This window comes from Fistularia commersonii, chromosome 4, assembly GCF_037954325.1.
Source record: "Fistularia commersonii isolate RoL2024-O1a breed Wild chromosome 4, RoL_Fcom_v1.0, whole genome shotgun sequence".
Lineage (NCBI taxonomy): Eukaryota > Metazoa > Chordata > Actinopteri > Syngnathiformes > Fistulariidae > Fistularia > Fistularia commersonii.
The window spans coordinates 14,697,058-14,720,694 of record NC_141287.1 but is presented as its reverse complement, the minus strand read 5'-3'; the positions used below and the strand labels follow the sequence as shown (position 1 = coordinate 14,720,694).

The 23,637-nt window shown below is 41.1% G+C and overlaps 1 protein-coding gene across 1 annotated transcript; it reads left to right on the top strand.

Moving 5' to 3' along the window:
- Window positions 1-1,240: 1,240 nt before the first annotated feature.
- Window positions 1,241-19,897, top strand: kansl1l (KAT8 regulatory NSL complex subunit 1-like). Its single transcript, XM_086145533.1, has 14 exons — window positions 1,241-1,425; window positions 2,222-3,065; window positions 6,179-6,338; window positions 7,439-7,591; window positions 8,311-8,414; window positions 8,878-9,037; window positions 9,769-9,874; window positions 13,970-14,047; window positions 14,473-14,564; window positions 16,165-16,277; window positions 16,436-16,487; window positions 16,578-16,690; window positions 16,929-17,049; window positions 18,919-19,897. The coding sequence occupies exons 2-14, from the start codon at window positions 2,254-2,256 to the stop codon at window positions 19,033-19,035; spliced, it is 2,181 nt and encodes a 726-aa protein (XP_086001659.1). The 5' UTR covers window positions 1,241-1,425; window positions 2,222-2,253; the 3' UTR covers window positions 19,036-19,897.
- The last annotated feature ends 3,740 nt before the right edge of the window (window positions 19,898-23,637 follow it).

The following is a 23,637-nucleotide window of genomic DNA, read 5'->3' as shown; positions in this document are numbered from 1 at the left end:
GTTTTTTTGTTTTAACTGAAAATCTGCTTAAAAAGTTTTTTTCTGACTTTTTTCCATAAACATTACGTGCTCTGCTATTTCTGGGAAACTGTATTCCAAATTCCCATTAATTCCCTCATTATTTGTGTGATATTTCATTAAAGATACTTTAAAAATACTTAATTATTTGCAATAAAAAGACCATTGTTTTCAAACAAGCAAGGAATTTTAAACAAGGTCACAAACTAATGTTTACAACAACTCAGTATTTTGGGGGATTCATAAGTGACGCTAGATTGCATTTCTTGGCTTTAAATACGAATGACAGGTTGTTTGCCGGGAAAAGCTTTGCCGCAGAAGAGGCATCTTCTATTGCTGGACTGATGGAAACACTGCCTCTCACTTGATGCTGGCAGGAAATCAAACGATTGAAGATGTCGCGCGAACTATGATACTGTGACAGCTGGGTTTTAGCAAAGTAACAATCACGGTCAAGGATAACTAGCTCTCAGGATTGTTAGATAGTTAGACTGAGGATGCACCATCTGTCTTTTACGACAACTAACGGTGCAGGTTAGTGTCACACATCAAGCACAACATTGTACAGCTATTCAAGAGTGGAGATCTCTGACACAGAACCACGAGAAGCTCCCAAAAGTGATCGTCGCTCTCAAAGGATTCTTGGATTCTGCCGGCCAGTCTCCCTGCCACACGCTACAATACACTTACAGACCAGCATGTCTTTTCTGTACAATTTTACTCGATGACAGCAGATTTTGTGGGGGAGGATTGCCTGATGCCCCCTTGGCATTAATTCCAAAATACATATACTTAAAGCACCATTCAGGGATGCTCATATATACAGTCTGCCCCGCTGAAAATAGTGGTTTGCAATGCAGGGCAACGCTCTCTCTCTCCAAATGTGGCTGATGGACTGATGATAAATACACCTTATTGCAACTTTGACTTAGGGGGTGAGAAACAAAGAAATCTTAAAAGCGACAACAGGCTCTATATCTCATTGCGACAGCACAATTCAAACATTTTAATAACATTTGACACTTTGGGGCTTTGCAACTGCTAATGATTGCATTGAAGGAAACGCACTGATCTCGATGACAGGAGGGACCAGACCATTGAAGGCCCGACCAAAACGAGTGTTCAGAATTCCCATCTTCCGCAGAGGTTCCTGAACGCATCATGGTATGGCCCCGCCCCTCCTCTGCAGCTGCTGGCGGACCACCGTCAGATACGCTGTCAGTTACACGGAGGCGCGTCGAACACCAGGGAGGGGAAGAGAGTTTTGCTCCTTTTCAGCCGTCGGGTGTTTCTAAAATCCGCGCAGGAACAAAGAGATAGTTATCTTAACCTAAAAAAATGTATTTTACTCGAAACTAGTCTCAAGTGGAATCGCCGATGGGAAGTCAACGATCCCCTTCCGCTCAGGTGAGTCGGAAACCGAGCCAGACTACTTTTCTCTCCGCAAGTTAGCAAACTAGCTCAACTATCCAAACTAGCCGTCGGTGGGTGGCCGGCAAACGGGGTGAGGCTCCCCAGCCCGCGGCGCCGCAGCCCGGGGGAAGGCGCTCGGCGGTAACCGGGCTATGGAGCTGAGGATGAGGAGTTTGCGCTTCCTCATTCTCCGCTGAAGCGAATGTACAAACAAGATGTTTACAGAAGTAACCCAAACAAATGCAATTATTTCTAATAATTAAAAATATATTATTGTTCTTAGTCATTTTCTTTTAATTATGTAAATTATGGTTTTAGCAGTAATCACTCCTGACATTCACCTGGTGCTGTCGGTCATGGGAGTTGTAGAGAAACATTAATTTATGATGTTCTGCTTGAACCTGACAAACCACGACTTCTAAAAATTGGCATTTAAAAAAATCTAAATATTAAGTAAAAAGGATGATTTGATTGTAGATTATTGAGACCCCTCTGGAAATTGAGATTCTGACGACTAATCGTGAACTTATTCTCTTTGACATTAGCAAGGCATCACCTCGAAATGTGAAAAGTAATGTGGAAAAGTGCCTCAGGTTTGAGGCAGTGCCAGCTATTCTCCATTGTGCTGGGAACACCTGGGGTTTTCAGTATCCAAGCAGATATCACGACTTGGATTGTTATTGAAAGATCATCCCCTTAACTTTGTGTTTCTATTGGTTTCGGTGTCTCGGCTCTCAGAAATGACCTCCCAGGTGACCGGGTGTCTTAAGGCGCTATGTTTGTGTTACAGGTAGATTTAACATCCGTCATTCAAAACCTCAAATGATGAGCTCCTGCCTCCCCGCAAGCCCCCTGGATTTCCTCAACAACTCTAGTGGCCAGTGTGAAAGCGGGCTCCTCTCCAGTCCGGGCTCCTTCCTCAGTCTCCTCTCCTGCAATAGGGGCCTCGGAGATCCCCCCCGGGTGGCCCCCATCCTCCCAGGTGTACCGGACATGTTTTTAGTCCCCGAATACAATAGCCAAGAGGCTTGTCTGCTGCATGGACACAGCGCTGCTCCTCACTGTGGGCCAGATGGTGTTGATGTGCATCTCTCTCTTACCCTCACCGACGTTTCTCCACCATATTCCCATGAAGAGGGAGGCTTGAGTCGTCTTCCCCTGGCTTCATTGCAGCCCTATGCTGGCAAGTTGAACTCTGAGCAGCCGCTCAAACGGGTGGTGTCGGAGGAGGCCGTACGGGAGCAGGTTTCCAGGCAGGCGGAGCTGCACAGCCGAGCACTGAGGCTGCAGAAGAGGCTACGAGCCCAGCTGGGAAAGGAGGCTTTGCTCCACTGTAGCCAGCAGCTGGAGGGACTGAAGAGGCTTGGTCAAACTGGAGGTGGATATTTTGAAAGGGCTGACTCCATTCCTCCGGCTTTACCGCCTCCACCCGCGAACCCTAAACCCCGTTCATCTTGGCGGGAGCCGTCCACACGTTCCCCGTCTGCCCTTGAGCTCCGAGAGTTCAGCCAGTCCTGCCAGGCGGTGCTGAGACACCTGAAGGAAGCCTTGGACTCGGAAGCCACGGCCAGCAGCAGCTCAGATGAAGAGCAGGAGGAGGCCAGGATTCATCGGGTGGCCAAAACATCTGCCGCGTGAGTATTACGCCAGAAGGACTGCTTCATTCTCCACAACACATGGCTGTAAAGGCAGGCCTGGCAGGAGGACTATGCATGATGATACCTCCTTCTGTATCTCACGAACACCTGTTGTAGACAACAACACGGACACAAGTCTAATTTAATTAACAAAACAGACTCGTTGGGAAATTTTTGCATGAATCTGCATTTTTAGTTGGATATTACCTTAATTTGGCAAGGCACACTTGTTGTAGACTATTACCGGCACATCCAGCCCCCTTATATTGATGTGTGACGTCGTTCTTCACATGGCTCAGGTGGTGCCAATGCAATAAATGATGCAAACCAGCGACAGAGCTTTTGAATTTGACGAAATGATTAATGTTCCACTCTGATTGGAGTCCCTGGAAAGAGCTATCAAATCGCTCATCGTGCAAAAGGCCTGTGCAACGTACTTAGACCTAGACTGGAATGTATAACATCTATTGATACTAGCCGTTATTAAGAATGAGTGTTTTGTGTGAACACCCTTTGAGTCCACCCTCAGTTAATTTGCAAGTGTCAAGTCTTCCTATGTGTCCATTTGGAATAGTGCACTTTAAACCCTACCCGGGGGAGTTATATGACAGGCTCCTTCTTAAAGAGGATGTGTCTTTGCCTGAATGTGGGAACCCAAGAAATCCCAAGTTTGACCTCTTAAGGAAGTTACATGGTTTAACTTCAACTCAAGACCAAACCCAGATTGCTTATTCCCAGCATGGGCTGCAGCCTTCAACATATGTTTGCAATTGCATATATGCTCTATACCCCAAGTGTTTAAAATTTAAGCTGTAAGACACACCCAAACCCTAATACCTCTGCAAGGACACACTGTGCAAACAGGGGAATGTGCAAACCAAGAGCTACTTGCTGAGGCGAGCAGGATTTATCTGGGAGCTCATACTAGGCTCTTACTTTGTTACTGTGAAATTCTGTTTGAATATTTTAGGCATAATGGCAATGTTTCCAGGATAAGATATACATTTCTTTATTCGACAACTGGTCAAACACTGACTTCTTAATCCTGCTCTCTTCCTGAGTTGGCTACTGTTTGACAAGTAGTCCTGGGCTTTTTTTTCATTATCCAGTGGGAAAGTGCAGGCAGGTCTGGTCATTGTTTCAGTTAAATACAGTTAAAGGCTTTAGTCACCAAGAGGCCGTCACAATAATCATGGACCAACTACAAAATCAGGCCTGAATAAAACCAGAATGTGTTTCCAAGCTCTCTTTGTTTAGCTTTGTGTTGAATGCTCTAACATTTCCTAGTCCCACATCAGAGTGTGTGAAGTGGGGGGAGTGTATGCTCATTTTCTCTGAGGTCCAAGATCACTGCCATAGCAACTCTAGCGCTGCTGAAGCCAGGCAACAACACACAGCACAAATGCTATATCAACAGGCTAGCGCTATGGAAACACATGGACACACACTTATCACCAATCAGCTCTGTTATATGTTGTGACTTAAAGGATATTGTTTTTCTGTCAAATTAATCCTGAAATGTTGTCAGTGATCTTAACAGTGTATGTGGAAGAAGATAGAATGGTTGGAAATGCAGTGAAAACTGAACAAGAATGTGTTTGATCATCTTTTTTGTGTCTGCTCCATCTTCTCTATTGTGTTTATAGTGGCATGCGTATTAGATCTACGATGTCATGCTCTCTTGTAATTACACAGGGACGCTCTCACTACGTATGCATTATGTTCACACTACAAAGATTGAGATAAACACCTTTTAATTATTTACTTACAATCTCCCGGAGCCTGTTCCTTCTTAGAGTGGAAAACAAACTTGTGACTATTAATTACTTGAGAGTTATATTTCAAACCAATGGTTTTAAAGTAGAACCTCTAGTTTAGATACTGTAGCATTTTATGCTGAAATTCTATTTACCTCACTGAACAGATGTGGATTTTACCACAATGACTGTTGGAGACGTTCTGGATATAAAACAGCACTGATGATTGCAGTATGTCTTTGTAGAGTTTATTTAATTCATTTGTCATTATTTTTGTCTCTGTATCCTGGACTTTTCATTCTAATCCTGGTTTCACTGCCTGCAGTGGTCAGAGGCATGCAGGTCTGGAAAGATTTTTTTTGATGGTTGCTTTGTAGTCTTATTTTATCATTGTCTTCCCACACGACCCGACACATACTGCAACTCTGGTCTAAGGGTCCTTAGTGTCCATAAAAAACACAATAAGCAAGTACTACTACAAAGGAGTCGATTCTTGTAAGAAATCTGACCGACAGCAGATTTGCTTGACTGATGTTTGTACCGGCAGGCTTAGATTTGAACTCCTATGTTTTGGGGATACTTAATGTTGACTTTTAAAATTGTCGAAGGTGTCACTGAGAGTTTACCATACACAGCCCATAAAGCTTTGGGCATATGATGATTAAAAAAAAAAAAAAAACTTCTGAAATGAGCAATGTCTCCTCCTTAACTGGGAGTATAAAGTGGGGAGAAAACTAAACCGTTTGATCCCACACACAGACATGCTGAAACCCAGGAAAATCAAAATCCACAGCTGTTGAGAGGCTCTACATGCTCCACTGCTTACTTTGCAGTGCTCTCTAGCTGGAACCAAGCCGCCTAAAAAAGAAGCATCCAATCTTGCAAATCTAATCCCATACACATCCAGGTATTGTACTGGATATGAGAAATGCGTCCAGTGTCTTCGAAATTTCATTCCAGTACACAAGAACAGTTGGAAATGTTCTTCAGGTATGGATGAATAAAACTTGAAAGGATTTACTTTGAGGTTAAGCAGGGAAGTCCTACGTGACCTGCTGGATAAAAAGGACAGACACTAGGGGCCGTGTTAACCGTTTTTACTGAAATGATACATTTGGATACTAGATAAACACCCAAAAGCTGTGTGTAATGAATTCAAATCCAACAGCTGAAAATACAATTTCTACTGCCGCTGTGAAAGTAGTGAAGCCAATCAGCTACATGGAGGCTTCTCACCAAGCCCCACAAACCATTCATCAAAAAGTCATTAGCATATGACATCGCCTTACTGCCCGGCTACTTTAAGAAACCTGAAACAGGCCCCTGCATTTACAATAACTATTGCCTTTACAGGTTTAACTTCTCATCATGCAGCAGCAGCTGTGAGAGGAAGTGGCTAGAAGAGAGAGCAAAGCTGGGTAGCAGATGGAGTTGGTTGCAACTTCGTCTGGCAGACCTGGAGGGCAAGATACAGCAACTGGTGGAGATCAACAAGCATATTCGCCTCACTAAGGTTGGTCTCTTTTAACCTGACAAAAATAACCGTGATATGGCGCTCTAACCTGCAGTGAAAGGCTTCATGTAATAGAGAATTTTGCTGAGGTATTGAGATGTTAAATAATTGTATCAGAAGATTGTACGTTTACAAAAAGTACCACCGCAAAAGCTTTGTGAGTTGTTGATTGTTGTAGCTGTGCTGAGAATACTTAAACCGTCAGGAGTTGTGGAAAAACAGAACCATTTGAGATTCTATTTAAAGGCTGCTAATGCAATACGCTCAAAGGGACTACTGGCATGAGTGTGGAGTTCCACCTCATTGTGGAGGGCAAATTCACTGTGGCCTTGTGGGGGCAGACCCATTATGGTCAGACCAGGCAATTGACTTGGAATTATGTCAGTTGGCCTATTGTGGAGTAAGAAATTTGAGTGGCTTATTTCACACTGAACCTATCCCGTGAGAGTTGACCATGCTGGAGGCTTCATCTGGCCCCTTAGCACTGATGTGTGATACAAGGTGCCTGATGTTGTCACTGATAGATGAGTGTACAAGAGTGTGCTTGGATACATTGTTCACAAGAGGTTGTTCATTTTGATGCACAGCATTTAAAAGTACACTGGTGGTTAACATGTCTTGTTCAAATACCCACTGGACCTGAGTTAGTATAAAAGAGGTGCATTTGGTCCAACCAAAGTTTTCTTTTTTTTTTTTCTTTTTTTTTTTTAACAGAATTCTCAAATGTATGGAATCTAGGACTTTGTGAGGATACAGTATGGATACAAAAGATGTTTGCTGACATCTTATCTTTGGTTCAACAAGGGTAGATACTTTCTTCAGGAAAAGTCACAATAGGCCTTTTTATGCCAACCGTGAGCCAAATAGTGGTGTATCTTGAAGAGACATGCTCTTACATGGTGGTTATGAGGCGCTTCCATGGCAAAGTAGAAGCCTGTTGCTTGTAGCTTGCCATCCATTTATAACACCCCTGCTCTTCCAAATGATGCCCCATAATATTTTCTTATTGATCGACTATAGAAGTTACTGCTATAATGTATATGAATTAACTGTACTCGTGCGTGTGCATGTGTGTGTTTCGTGCGTGTGTGTATGTTAAGAGCTGTGTGGTGCTTGCTGAATGCCAGCCGCCGACAGACAGGCAGATCCAGCAGACCTTGCTGAGGGAAATGGCGGGGCTGTCCTGCACAGCCTCAGATGCTGATAATGAACCTTGCAGCCCCATGCGTCTTCTGCACAACATAGAGAGACAGGTTTGACGAGACACACACACACCGTGGGGCCACACTCGTGTCTAAAATTATCAGAATTCTCCTACGGCAGGGGTGTCAAACTCATTTTCACCAAGGGCCACATCAGCCTATTGGTTGCCCTCAAAGGGCCTCATGTAATGGTAACAGTATAAATGTAATTAAATGTAACCAAATGTAAAATAAATGTACTTACTCCTTGATGTTCAATAACTCTGAATGTATTACTCATTCAAATTCAAAATGTCACATATACATTCCCATCTTTCTTGAAACGGCCTTCCATCTGCATCAACTTTCGTCTTCCTGGACATTTAGAGATCATTTGTATTTCTCAATTCCACTTGTTGAAAATCACATTGATGTGGACACACTGCAATCTGATTGTGGGATGCCGTCACTTTGCAGGAAACATAATCGACATGAATTGTGGGAAATATAGTTAATGCTCAATGCACGTGATTGACTTACTCATTTTAAGACAATCAGACCTTGTAAGACCCATCAAATGACGTGGCGGGCCACAAGTTTGACACATGTCCTAAAGTATGCATTTGCTTTGTATTCTTGGATTTAATTCTATTCATTCTATTTTTGAATTGGGTTTATGAAGTACAGAAAAAGAAAGGGACATAGACAAATTCACCCCAACTCATACATTGCCTGAAAGTTAAAAGTGAAGGCCTCTTAATTTGTATTCATGGAGGATATCTTTATTACAGAGTGCTCAGCTCAGCAAAATCGTCAACAGTCTGATGCCACCTTTCAACTTTCGATCACCATCAAAACCAGCACATATCTGGAAAGGAGCGAGAGCTTTCACAAGGTAGTGAAAACACACTGTTAAACACATTGGCATTTGGGTGAAACCATCTAAGTGTGGGTCAGTGAGTGTGCAACACTTAACACTGAGCTGCTTTGACATGCCTCCAAAGGCGGGGGTTGTCAATTTTCCAATAATGGAGCTGTTAAGCGTAGATTCCAAAAAAAGAAATGGGAGCTTGAACCGACAAAGAAAAAGACGGTTGACCAAGCTATCAAGGTTAAAAGCAGGTCTTTGTTTGCCATGTAACACTGTCTCCTCCATCTGGCCTGTCTTAAATCATCCCCTCATGGCCTTCCTTCCTGCTGGCTTTTGAACCCTCCCAGAGGGTGGCAATAAAATTCCTGTGTCAAATAAAAGGCATCTTGTGTATTTATGCACCTAGCAAGAGGCTACAGGGGCGCTATTTAACACTAATCCCAAATCAAAATCTGTTTCCGTGGCCAAAACTGATGTTGTGTTGCAGTGGTGCAAGAGGACAGAGGGTTTTCATGCCATGGAGTTCTAAAAGAAGATCTGGCCCCGATGTGTCATGTGTTTGTGCACGGACCAGACCGCTAGTCACTTGCCAAAGGCCCAAACTGTTCATTCTCAACTCCGGCAAACACCTGCAAAGCACTCCAAAGGTAAAGTACGTTTGGCCATGTCCCTTCATCCATCTGTGATACCTTTTATTTATAAACTCTCGGATCAAAGTACAGTGATCCCTCGCTATAACGCGGTTTACTTTTCACGGTTTCGCTACTTCACGGATTTGCATCGTGCATTGTGTTCTGCATTCTGATTGGCTAAAAAGTCACTCCGCTTCTTCTCTACCTGTGCGTCAATAACGTTGCAGTTTAATATGTACACGTACGTAAAACAGCTTGCCAAATTTTTACATTACGTACGTGCAAATTCTCTTGCAATTTCGAGTGTCTCTAAAACCCATAATGTTGACAAAACGCTCTGGACCGACAAAAGCACCTCCGGCAGGGCCCAAAAGGCAGCGGAAGATGCTATCTATCGCAGATAAAGTTAAACTTCTGGACATGCTAAGGGAAGGTAAAAGCTATGCAGCTGCAGGTCGGCATTACGGAATTAATGAATCTTCCATTCGTTCTTTAAAGAAGGAAGAAAAAAACATAAGGACGGCAGCAGCAATGTAAAATAGAGTATTTAATTGTATGATAATTGTAAAAAAAAATAAAGGTTTTTACTTCACAGATTTTGCCTATCACGGGTTTTTTTTGGAACGTAACCCCCGTGAAAAACAAGGGTATACTGTACATATTAATCTGCAAGTGCATTTATGCAATAGTCATAATGGGAACATCTGATGTCATTTCTGAAGATGTTTCTGTCCAACCACTCACAGACAGTCATGGCTAGAGAAGAATGGTCCCAAATGCCAGCAGTCATCAACCCACCAGAATCCAGTCCAGCACACTACAAGAGACGCAGCTGCACTTCAATGCAAAGAGGTAAGTCCTGCCTTAGACCAGCATTCTACCTCTTTCTGGTCTAACTTCTTTTTCACGTTGGACTGCTACATAGAAGTACACTCTCAGGCTTGTGGAATTACGTAAGCACGGCTGTTTGGTTCTGAGTCAAAACCATGAAAGTAACGAAGAGTCTCAATGGGTTTCAATCCATTTTCTTCTTTTTGCTGCTATTAAGACTATTCATAGCATTCTATCATTGGACCAAAACTCTACAGTAGTCACTGTGAGTAAAAGAAAATAAAAAGGCTTACATTTAAGCCTTTGATCTGAATTGCTGTGTTGCACAAAAACACAGTAGTCCCATTGCAATTAGTTAAATCAAAACGGTGCTTTCCTCAAGAGACACTGCACTTTTGCTATGCTGTTATACATCTAAGTCTGCACTGATAATGTGACTTAACGACAAAATAGAACATATCACACATGCTGGATATCGTCACCTTTTTAAAATAATCGCCAAAGTCATTTTTCAAGTTTTTCAGGGAAAAAAAAAACAAAAAAAAATGGCTTGGACAATTATTTTAAGAAGGTGACAAGATAAAACTATAAACTAGAGATGGCACAAGACATTTATGCTCTTGCTGAAAGATCATTACTTTGCCTCTACGTGGACCAATATGAAGAGGGGACATAAATAATGCAAAAGAGCTCTGGGAGCTTAAAATCAAAGGTTACTTTACCAATGAGGACGCTGGCAGGTATGGTAGCGCATCCAGCCCCTCACTCACGGCAAAGCAAAGAAAGATCTAACCACCATCAACCGCAGAAGTTCGCTTGCTTTGAAATGGATTGAAACCAGACTCTTGCCAGTCCTCAGGAACTGTGATGGCAACAAATCCAGTCGTGAAATGTCCTCGCTCCTAAATATTCCACAGTCCACTGTCAGCTGTATTCTAAAAACATGGAAGTGTTTGGGAATAACAGCAACTCAGCCATGAAGTGGTAGGCCATGTGAACTCATGGAGCAGGATCAGCAGATGCTGAGGCGCATAGTGCCAAGACGTCACCAATTTTCTGCAGAAGTAATCGCTACAGACCTCCAAACTTCATATGTCCTTCAGATTAGCTCAAGAACAGGACACGGAGAGCTTCATACAGTGGGCTTCCATGGCGGAGCAGCTGCATCCGAGCTACACATCACCAAGTGCAATGCAAAGTGTTGGATGCAGTGGTGTAAAGCACACTGCCACTGGACTCAAGAGCAGTGGAGACGTGTTCTCTGGAGTGACAAATCGTGCTTCTCTATCTGGCAATCTGATGGACGAGTCTGGGTTTGGCGGTTGCCAGGAGAACGGTACTTGTCCGACTGCATTGTGCCAATTGTGAAGTTTCAGGAGCTGGGCTTGGCCCTTTAGTTCCAGTGAAAGGAACTCTGAAAGCTTCAGCATACCAAGACATTTTGGACAATTCCATGCTCCCAACTTTGTGGGAACAGATTGGATCTGGCCCCTTCCTTTTACGACATGACTGTGCACCAATGCACAAAGCAAGGTCCATAAAGACATGGTGGATGAACTTGACTGGCCTGCACAGAGTCCTGACCTCAACCCGATAGAACACCTTTGGGATGAATTGGAGCGGAGACTGAGAGCCAGGCCTTCTCGTCCAACATCAGTGTGTGACCTCACAAATGCACTTGTGGAAGAATGGTCAAAAATTCCCATAAACACACTCCTGAACTTTGTGGACAGTCTTCCCAGAAGAGTTGAAGCTCTCATAGCTGTAAAAGGGTGGACCGATGTCATATTGAACCTTATGGATTAGGAATGGGATGTCACTTAAGTTCATATGCAAGTCAAGCCAGGTGAGTGAATACTTTTGACCATATAGTGTATATCAAATCAGTGCTTGAGCCCACAGTGGATTTTCACCAGTGAAGAGAACAGTTAAGCTTGGCTTTACTTTTTAGCAGACGCATAACATAGCAGACACTCACTGTCAGCGAGTTATCCCATTAATCCTCTTCTATTACACCCCATACGGTTAGTTATGGAGTTCTTGGAAGTCCGTGGAGTCGTGCACCGAGTCCTCCCTTCTGTTTCCTATACACCCACAACTGTATATTAGTGCAGATGCCGTCTGCAGACAAGTTTTCAGATTAGAATCGAATCATGATTAGTCAGAGAAGAAGTTTATATTCTTTTAGAATAGTTTCAAAACACAGGAGTTTATCGTGTTGCTCATTCAACATAATCTCAGAAATTCTTTGTTGAAGAAGGCTTGTGGGGACTGACCTGTCTCAGCGGCACTCGCATCCTTCGACGGCTCTTGCACTGAAAGCATTGTCACCCTATGCCTCTAAGAAGGGCTTTTAATTTACACACAAGACCCAATTTACAGCCTTACTTAAGGACATATTCCGAACCGGACACGTACCTCAGGCCATGAATATGATACAGCACTCATTTAACCTAAGCAATCCTGTTAATCTCTAGAAGAAGATAACTGTCTCTTAAGGTTTTCACCTCCAGATTTTCACTCAATGATTTAGTGTTAGATGGAGAAGGTTGATTCGCTGTGGCGACCCTGAAGGGAAAAGCCGAAAGGAGGAGAAAAAGAAGATTTTCGTTCTCAAATTCATACTTTTCTAAACCTGTTTTCTGAATATTTTTCCCTTCAGAATTTTTTTTTTCTCTGTATATTAGCATTGCAGTGGCAATAAGGACAGTCTGATTGTGAAAATGTTTCTTTGGTGATCTCAGGCCCAAAGAAGCCATTATGTTGAGACAGTTCTATCAGATCAGTGTGTAAGTTGGAAGTCATGTCAATGTGAATAAAATTCTGCTTCAATGTCGACTGCTGTGCCGGTTTGTTATCTCCCTGTGGACCATCATAATTGCTTCCCAGCGTGTTAGACATCCCAGCAGGTCTGTATTGAGCTTCCAGCTGAGCACTAGATGGATATAAACTGATTTTACATTTCATTAGTGTCAATATATGTCTTTGCGTATTTGTCTCAGCTGAATCACACATGTCAATACTTGTATGTTTCTCTTGGCTTTCCAAGAACAATTACAGTTTGGTTCTTTGACTGCTCTCATTCTTCAAGGGAATGTTGAGATTTTGTATTTTTTGTTTTGATTGCTGTGGAGAGGCATAATAAGCGAAAAGACAAAAAATAGACAGATTTTAAATTCATTCAGGGACTGTTAGCTTGGCACATGACTACCTAGTGCACTGTAAAAGTATTTGAACATGTTGTGTTTATGGGGAGAAAAAAAAGATTCAGCCCAACAAAGACAAACACTGGCCTGAATTACCTTATTTTTGCCATTAAAATCCAACACATGAATATTTGCCCCTCTTTTTATTTTGGCAAAACCACTTTTAAAGCCCACAAAAAGATGCAAGGAGGGACTATTAATGATATTGCACGGCTTCACCTTTCCAAGGACGCTACAGCTGCTACAGTAGAGCGGTGATTTGAAATGTGAAACCACAAACCCGCTGAAATGTTTATTAATCCTCTCTATCCTTGTAACTCAATGAAAACATTTAGGCATATTTGACTTTTACCAACTTTACAAAAGTACAAGGTTCAAAGAGGAAAGGGAGGTTATTTTTGTAATGCTCAAATCAAACACTACAGGGAAGGTTTTAATTTCACAATCATCCAGAAATGCTGTTTTTTGTTTTTTTTTTTTAAAAGAAGGGTTGTTTCACTTGACCTATGAAAACATCTCAAAGGAGCTGAAGAATTTTTCTAAATTCCTTTTGCCATTCATATGAAAACACATGAATGCCAAATGAAATGATGTCATATTCAGAACATTGTTTTTCCATCTGTGGAAAAGGTCCCAGAGAACTGCTTTTTTTTTTTTGTTTTGTTTTTTCCTTAAATTAACTTGTTTGCACCAATACACAGAGTTGCACAGACTGTCTGAAAGCTTTCATTACTCAGTCATCATATTGAGAACTACAACCAAGCTACACTGACAAAACTGACGAGTTAGGGATGGTTTCTAAAACACAAATGTAATTTAATCCCCTGAGGCACTGGGTGGTAGATGGAATGGAAAGGAAATTCCTATGGTTAATAACTCAGTTCCTGTATGTCTATGTATGTCATTATAGGTCACAAATATAAGCAGCATGGAAGGCAAAGAACACGCAGAACTATGGGTCTGTCACCAACCAAGACTACCAGCACAGGTATATGATAAATAAATCTGGTTTAATTGCTTTCGTGAAGCCTGACAATGTTGTTGCTCCAGAATTGTAGCTATGGGAGACATCAACAGTCAAGGGGAAAAGTGTACGTGGAGGATCTGGCTAGTATGTCACCAGTGGCTTCAACCATGATAATCCCAAGCTAATATGTAACAATGTCTGCTAATTTGTATATTTCTAAAAGAAAGAACTGGTATTTGAGGATAGTAAATATTTATCAACATTGTACTTGGCAAATAAGAGATCTATTCCTACTATCATTGTCAAGAACAATTCACCTCATGGGGTATATCATAAATCACTAGAGAGACTTTTAAAATGTCATGGCAAGCTTGGGTTATTATTATGGTTATTTCAAGTTGCCATGATATTGTGAACATATTTGTGTGTGTGTGTGTGTGTGTTAGATGTTGTGGGTGCACTATGTCAACTTGGTGACCCTGAGGAAAGTTCAGCTGAGGAACGCCGCATTCCTGTATCTTTCAAGCGCCCCTTTCAGGTAACACCTGCTAGACAGTGAAGAGCTTGTGACTGTATTACTAAGAGAAACCTGGATAAAAGTATTATTACTTATTTGGTATTGCAAAAGTAAATCCAAAGTAATTTTGGAAATCCTGATTTACCTCACCTAATCCTGTATTCTCTCAGGTCAGGAATGTTCTTTACTATTCAATCTGTCATTAACGCTTACATCAGTTACATGCTGATTTTAACCGCTGTGAAAGGGTACTGTCAATTTGAAATATAGACGAACAATAAACTTTTCACATTTTATACATGAATTAAAGGATAAAATAATTGTTTATCAACTTTTTTCCCATGCTGTTCAAATAGAATGATACATTGGAAAAAAGTATTGGAATCACACCAGGGTTTAAGTCGATTTTCTGCAAGGATTATATCACTGGCCAGCTGTCCACAGTAAATTCTACTAAGTAAAAGTTTTTTACCTGCTGACTGACTCAGAATGTTAGTATCAGTGTCTGAGATGTCCTGGTAAAAACCATGACAGAGATACGTTTGTGTTTCAGTGTCAGTTCCCGTTGGTCTGTTTTTATTCAAAAACCCAACATTCGGATTTCAATACCCCTGCATCTAATAAGATCTTTCTAAACAAACATGACATTATGGACGCTAGTTGGCAGATGGTAAGGTGGCCATTCCTGAAATAGAACGGCTATTGATCCATGCTATCGCTAGAAACCAGACTAGTGAGTACGTCGATGTGTCCTTGACCCACTTTACTGATGCTTTCTCTTTCTCATTTTTGGATAAGCTAGGCAGTAAACTGTCAACAGCCAGTCCAACATGAGCTTTTTTTTCCCCCCCTGTGCATTTCTGTTAATAAACAAACGCTAAAATTTGAATTACACTTCCGTGTTTTCTGTGTAACATCATTGAAATTGCCCCATGAGATGGTTTGTGTAAGACACTTTGTAATTTGTCAAATCATGCCATAGTGACAGATGCTGGATCAGCGTCGGCTCAAACAGTCAGGGCGCGAAGACCAGGCAGAAAATCTCTCTGGCTCTATTACCTAGCAACAAACCCTACTTATCTTATCTCATGGAAACATTTGGAACCCACCGGATTTACACATTAACGCCTAAAAATGTGAGACGGACTCTTGGATCGAGCAACTTCAGAAAATCCCTTCTCACCTAATATCTTTATAACTGATGACTAAGTATAGGATCCGCTGTACCAAAACTGCACAGAACAGATCAGATTACCTGCACCAAGTGGCGGTTGGAGCACTGATTAGAAGCTTCTCACCTCAGCAGGTCAACCACGGCTCCATTCTTGAGTCGTCTCGAAGTCTCAGCAGACCTTGGGTGCACAGAACACAATTATCTCTGAAAATGAATGTGCGGTTTTAGCATGCACCATAGATTCAAATGCACAGAAACTTTGCCGAATCATTTTTTTTCCCATTAGATGCAATTAAATCCATTTGTGTAGCCCCTCTGTTTGTAACAGAAAAATAACAGACATCACTGACTGAGGTTACTTATCATGGCAGCTTAATGATAACTAAGTTTAATGCGCGAACATTTCGGAGTAGTATTAAATTCAAGTTACTTTGAACTCCCACCCAGAGCTGTGTCTACAAACGCAAGAGAGCGAGGGAGTACATCATCAGCAACGTGGTAATCCCCATGTCACCTGCCAAGGTGGAGAAGCTGCAGTACAAAGACATCGTTACGCCCAGGTATGGAGTTACACCCTTTGAAGGAGGTGCATAGAACACTTGCCGTTTTGTTTTGGAAAACTGGCTCAGGACATTCTTTCTAACTCATCGTCCACCTGAACAGAACAGTACTGACGACGGGCAGTAATTACAGTGTGTTGTGTCCCGTCTCCAAATAGCTGGCGGCAGGTTCCCACCCAGCCACTGCTAAAGGAGACCGTGGAGGAGCAGGTAATGTTTCCTCTTTGGTATTTGAGGTTTCTTTAGGCGTATAAAGACATTGTTTTCATTAATATCCGGTGTGTGTACGTGTGTTTTCAGGAGGAAGTACTCAGTGATGAAGTCTTTGCTCAGAGACACCTGGCTTTAGAATGGAAAGAGAAATTTCACTGGTCTTCTGCGGGCAAGAGGAAACGGTCCAGGGGGGCTACAAGGTGAAAAATCCACTTATACACACAAGTGACATGGCATCACAAATCTGAGGTACAGATTTCAAGGGTTTGTGTTCATGCATCGATTTTGGTGGCTGTTAGAAATGGAAGAAAATTAGCTCACGCTTTCTTCACAGGCTTGGCTTTTCCCCCTGCATGTAAATATAGCTTGTGTCAAAGTGCAATATTGGGTAATTTCCCTGTGGGATTTCATGGGGTTTGCTTGTTTTTTTCGCTTCAGATCTGGCAGAAGGCTGTCAGGCAGCAGGGGTGGGATGAGCACATCAGGAGGGGAGAGCTCTTTGGAGTGGAGTTGTGCTCTGCTGGATGCTGATGAACAGCCGTGCTCAGACGAGGGGATGGTAAGATCAAACGCAGCACAGCTGAATTCTGGAATATGAACTTTCTGTATCAGCATATGCTGATGCAGGTGCTACGTGTCGACGCCGGCCCGTAAACCAGAATCTGTGGCTGAACCAGAATCGAATCTAAAAATGTGTTTCCTTAATGCTCACAGCTGGTCAGACATGAGTCACATTGCTTTTATTCATGTGGCAATAGTGTATAATAGAAATGTGCATTACACACTCAGGTTGTAGTTTCAATTAACTGACCATTTTATATAAACCCAAAAAAATAACCTCATATGCAGAATATGTTTCCACTCGATTTGCCAACTTTTGACTTAAAAATAGGTTAAAGGTCAGAATGTTTTATTTATTTTTTGCTGCGGATTTAAAAAAGCGATGGAAGTTCAGTGGCAATGATGGCTTAGTGTTTGCACAATATGATGCATATGTGTCATGATACAATGTACGCAATACAACAGATTTTACAGAGCATAAGGCGGTTCTACTCATAATGTACAGAATTTAAATTTCTCTTCTGAAGTTAAGAATTTGCTTGTAGTATCACAGATCCATTAAAGCTCTACAAGAGCATGTTTTATTTCCAACAAGTGACACAAAAAAATTTTAAGAGGTCGCCTGATTGAGCCACTAGAGTTCTAGAAGATCAAGAAATGACCCCAAATTCAAACTGAGATGAAAATAAGCAACAGAGAACTAAAATCTCCAAGAACTAACCTCAGGATCATTTGTACGCATCAACCACATCAATGGGTATTGAAATGGGAGTCTTTATTTAGAAGTGGTCACCGTCGACAAAATTGGCAACCACAGGTTTATAACATTACTGTTTCTTTTATACTGTGTGCACAGTAACAACAAGCATTGGAACGATCTGCTAGAAGCAGAGTACCAGCAGAAACTGCATACAAAGGGCCGCAATATCAATAGGCTAGTTTGAGGAAAGCGATGCAATGATATATTGCACAGCCAAGTGAAAATGAAAGTTGCCTGTCTTTGTTCAATGTCATCATAATAGGAGTTAACTGACGGAACACATTTGTGAACACATTTTTCATTTGTGTGCTAGAAAGAGATCAGACTATAGCAAGGCAATTACTTATTAATAAACCCTGGATGGATTCTTGAAAGCCCACGGATTCTCCTCCAACTGATGAAGCACTGATTGTCGAGCTCTTTCCCCCTTCACTGTGATTGGGGAAGGAATATGTTGCTCTAAAACACATTTGTCATGCAATCAACCTTCTTCTCTGCACAAATATCCCCTACTTCATGGTTTTGTGCTAATAACAGCTCAAAATAGAGCTGTCATAAGATTCAAAATCAAGTAAAGGGACCAGAGGACAGAGAGAGTCCCAGCTGTTGAGTGTCATGTGACTTGCACATCCTTCAAGCAGAATTATTTTCTTTCTGGATTTTTTTTTTATTGTTCTGTTGTTTCTTATTGTATTATTACACTTGTTGGTCTGAGCGCATTCACATTCTGCTTATTTTTATTTTAATGATTTATTTTTGTCACTGTTTATGTTCCTATCCTTGTTATCATTTTGGTTGTCTGTTTTCACCCTCGCTGTTTTTTGTTTTATAATTCTGTTGTCTGTTCTTATCCTTGTTGTCTTTTGTTATCTTTTAATTCCAATTGTCTCTATTTATATTCATATTTATTGATCCCATAACTGGAACGCTGCTATCACAAAAGAATTTCTCCTATGGGGATAGAAAAAATGTATCTTATCGATAAATATCTGGTAATATTTTACAAAACTCATGAAAAATCAAGATTGACTGAAAGAAACCTTGTCTTACGCATGAATTTTGAATCTATCCATATCATTCTGTCTTTGATTTTCTGTCCTCTGCCAGCCTCGGGCGCCGTGGGAGCCGCGAGTATTTCCTCTGGATGAGGAGGAGGAGGCTCTGCTCTCGGATTATCTGATGGTGCACTGTCCTCTGCTGGACAAAGTCATTGCAGCAACGTAAGGAAGAGGGGAACTACCGTAACTCCAGCTTTTCTGCATGTCCTATTAACGTCATTTGTTTTCCTTAACACACTTTAAGATCACTGATTATTTTTAAAGCATTAAGTATTTATTTGTTTTCATGATGAATCGACCACACATGAATGAATTACATCTGTTAGAGCAGAACGTTATCGCCTCTTTGTGTTGTACAACTTTCAACAGCATAGATTTACTCATTGAATGATCGAGGTATCATTTATAAATAAAGGTAGAACTCATTCATTCTGTAACAGACCGATCGGGTGTCAGTCAAATGCTGAAACTCCTCTCTGAGGAGGATTTAGACCAAAATTTCTTTAGTTCCCCAAAGATCGGAGGGCCATGAAATAAAAGTATCCTGCGAGGCTTGTTGAACCCTACATATTCAATGACCCGACTTGATTTTGTTATTAATAATGTCATTGTGAATATTTTCACTTAATAATCAGTTATTTTGATTATATTTTAGCCCGTTAGCTATGGCTCTAGTCCTTTCATACATTTGTATATTAAGACAAAATATTTATCTAAGCAATTCCATAGTCACCTCAGATTTACAGTAAAGGTAATTAACTAATTGTATTTATTTTAACAATGTTTTCAATGATCTGTGTGAAAAGACGTACATAGTTTTATTTATGTAGCAGCTACTTGATTTTCATGTGTTTTCTATATCTGTGTCGGTGCTGTCATATACAGTATATTTTTTATTAAGGATGATGTCAAAAAAACATTGCTGTTGTGTTGTACAGACATTTGTCACATGCTTTAGTTTACCAGATTTGATGCCAATCAGAACCAGCTCAAAGCAATTTGAGAAATAAAGTAACATATTGTCAAAACTAAGGTTGTCATTTTTATGCACCGCTCCACTTGTGGAGGTTTCAAAGCCGACGCACCACAATGCTTCAACTGAACTTCTGACCTTTTTGTTTATCTTTTGCTGTTTGCTTAACACTGCTTCAGTATGAATAATTTATATAAGAACCCAGTATGACGTTACTTAATCTTCTCCATTTGGCTTTTCCCTTCAGGGGTCGCCATAGCAAATCAACCTTCTCCAGCTAACCCGATTCTCTGTATCCTCCTCTCTCACACCAACAACCTTCATATCCTCTCTCACTACGTCCATAAATCTTCTCTTTGGTCTTCCTCTAGACCTCCAATTCAAGTATCCGCCCACCAATATATTCACTATCCCTCCTCTGTACATGACCCAACCATCTCAGTCTGGCTTCTCTGACCTTCTCTCCAAAACATTTAACATGTGCTGTTCCTCTGATGGACTCATTCCTGATCCTATCCATCCTGGTCACCCCCTAAAGAGAACCTCAACATCTTCATCTCTGCGACTAAATAATCCTTTATTTACTGGGAAAAAAACGTATTTGTTATCTGATACATCCGTGGTCTATGTTTCTTGAGTACCAACTACTTTCTCCCTTTCTGGGAATTCTGTTTATTTTTGGATGGTTTCAATGTAGTTTCTTGATGTTTTTCTGGAAATTTCTCAATATTTGATAGATGATTTGGAGATGACAAAGTATTCTATTATCATAGTCTTATTTCTGAGGACATACTCCATAAATCAGTATGTTGCCTATATCTGCAGTGAATACAGCCTCACACTGGCAGGACAAACCAATTATATTATTACACCAATGCCATTATCAAGAAGGGTCAGAGCCGCCTGTTCTTCCTCAGGAGGCTCAGATCTTTCAACGTCTGCAGGACCATGCTGCAGATGTTTTACCACTTGGTGGTGTCCAGCGCCATCTTCTACGCTGTTGTGTGCTGAGGCAGCAGGCTCAAGACAGCTGACGCTAACAGACTCAACAAGCTCATCGGGAGAGCTGGGTCTGTCCTGGGAGTGGAGCTGGAGTCTGTTGTGCAGGAGTCAGAGAGGAGGATGACGAAGAAGCTCCTCAGCATCATGGACAACGTCCATCACCCCCTGCATGCCACATTGATGTCCTGTCAGAGCTCTTTCAGTCGTAGACTGATACCCCCAAAGAGCTCCACTGAACGCCACAGGAGGTCTTTCCTACCTGAGGCTATCAGACTTTTTAATTCCTCTTCCCTCAGCCACAGGGAATGTTCAAATCTTTGTAGTTAACAGTTAAGACAATTTATATGTCATTGTATCTCTTATTCTTCCTACTATTATCTATTACTGTTATGTTTTTACTTGAAACTCTGGCACAATCATTTCCTTCGGGATAAATAAAGTTGTTCTCATCTTCTCGCTCATCTTATTTATTATATAAATGCAGAGCATATATATACATATATATATATACAGTGCCTATCATAAGTATTCACCCCCTTGGATGTTTTACCCTTTTAGTGCTTTCATAAATCAATCATGGTCAATAAAATTTGGCTTTTTTAACACAAAAATTTATTGGAAAAAACTCTTAAAGTGAAAACAGATTTCTACAAAGTTACGTCAATGAAATAAAGATATATAAAGAAATATAATTTTTTTTATAATTAATCACCCCCTTTTTAAGTTAATGGTCTAATTCAATAGAGGTCCATCAAATTCTTGCCAATAGTCTCACATTCAGTGAAATGAAGATCACCTGAGTGGTTTGGGTGTGCCTCGAGTGATTGAGGTATGAAACACCTTTGTCCAAATGGTCCAGACTGGTGGATCAGTATTCTTGGCCACAATTACACCACGAAGACAGAAAAACACTCCTAGCATCTCAGGGAAAGGGTGATCTAGAACCCCTACGACTACTTTGAAGGAGTTACAAGTTGCAGCTGCTGAGATGGGAGAGACTGTGCATAAAGCAACTGCTGCCCGGGTTCTTCACCGGTCAAAGCTTTATGGGAGAGTGGCAATAAGAAAGCCACTGTTGAAGGAAAGTCATATTAGATCTCGACTAGAGTTTGCCAAAAAGCATGTGGAAGACTCCATGGTCAAGTGGAAGACGATTCTTTGGTCTGATGAGACCAAAATCGAGCTTTTTTGGCCATCAGACAAGACATCATGTTTGGCGGAAACCAAACACTGCACATCACCAAAAACACACCATCCCCACTGTTAAGCATGGTGGTGGTAGCATCATGCTGTGCGGATGTTTCTCAGCGGCCAGACCTGGAAGGCTTGTAAAGGTAGAGGGCAGAATGAATAGTGCAAAATACACTGAAATCCTGGGGGACAATCTTATTCAGTCTGCAAGAGAACTAGGGCTTGGGAGAAGATTTATTTTCCAGCAAGACAATGATCTGAAGCATACTGCAAAAGCTACACAGGAATGGTTAAAAAAGAACCAGGTAAATGTTCTGGAGCGGCCGAGTCAAAGCCCAGACCTCAATCCTATAAAGAATTTGTGACTGGACTCAAAAAGGGCTGTTCATGCCTGATACCCACGCAACCTGACAGAGTTTGAGCTGTTTTGCAAGGAAGAATGGAGCAAAATTGCTGTGGGCAGATGTATAAGACTTATCAAGAATTATCCACACAGACTTACTGCTGATTGCATCCAAAGGTGCATCTACAAAATACTGACTGGAAGGGGGGGATTAATTATACAAACAATTATATTCCTTTATATATTTTTATTTCATTGACATTACTTTGTAGAAATCTGTTTTCACTTTGACATTAACGAGTTTTTTCCAATAAATTTTTGTGTTAAAAAAAGCCACATTTTATTGACCATGATTGATTTATGAGAGCACTAAAAGGGTAAAGCATCCAAAGGGGTGAATACTTATGATAGGCACTGTATATACGCATATGCACGTATGTGTATATATATGTCTGTATATATTTTAATTTTTTTTTTCTTTTAATTTCCAAAGTGCTTGAAACATAGGGTATGATAATATTCTTCCGTTTGTTGTTATCCTGTTCTATGCTCTTGCATCTTGTGGTTTCCAATTTGGCAAAAGCCCAATTGGGGCAGCCACAGGGTTTTAGTACATTCCTAATATGTTGGACCTGGGTATTGCTGCGTTCACCTGTCGATGGGAGAGGTGGAGGAAAACTCTTCCAAACAAAATAGTAAATGATACTCCGTGATCATTTAGACTTTCCAAAGCACAAATCAATCAATTGAAAAAACCATTTGCCTGTTGGCATCTCCAAACACAGACCAACCAACGAACTTGATTCTCAAAAGGAAATTTTCAGGCATCCTTCTTGTTTCTACTGCTGTTTGGTGATTGCAATGAGACAAGTCATTCATAAAACTAAACAGCTCTGAGGTCAGTAAGTCACAGGACTAAAAACCACTGAAAGCATGAGCACAAACAGTGACATAGTTCTGTGTGTTCATGAGGGAGTTCAAAACTGCTCAAGTCAATTTTTCAAATACTTCTCTGTCTGATAGGAACAGACTAAAATACAGAATAATAGGTGAGGCAGAAATATATTACCAATAATACAAATCTACATCCATAGTTTTTCAGCAGGTTCAACAACAAGACAGACAAGTTAAGATAGTACGTTATTGATCCCTACAGGGGAAATCCTTTTGTCACAGCAGTGCAACAATGACAATATAAATAAAAGAGACAATTAAAAAATAGCAAAAGACATCCACAAAAAATAGACAACAGATAAAAC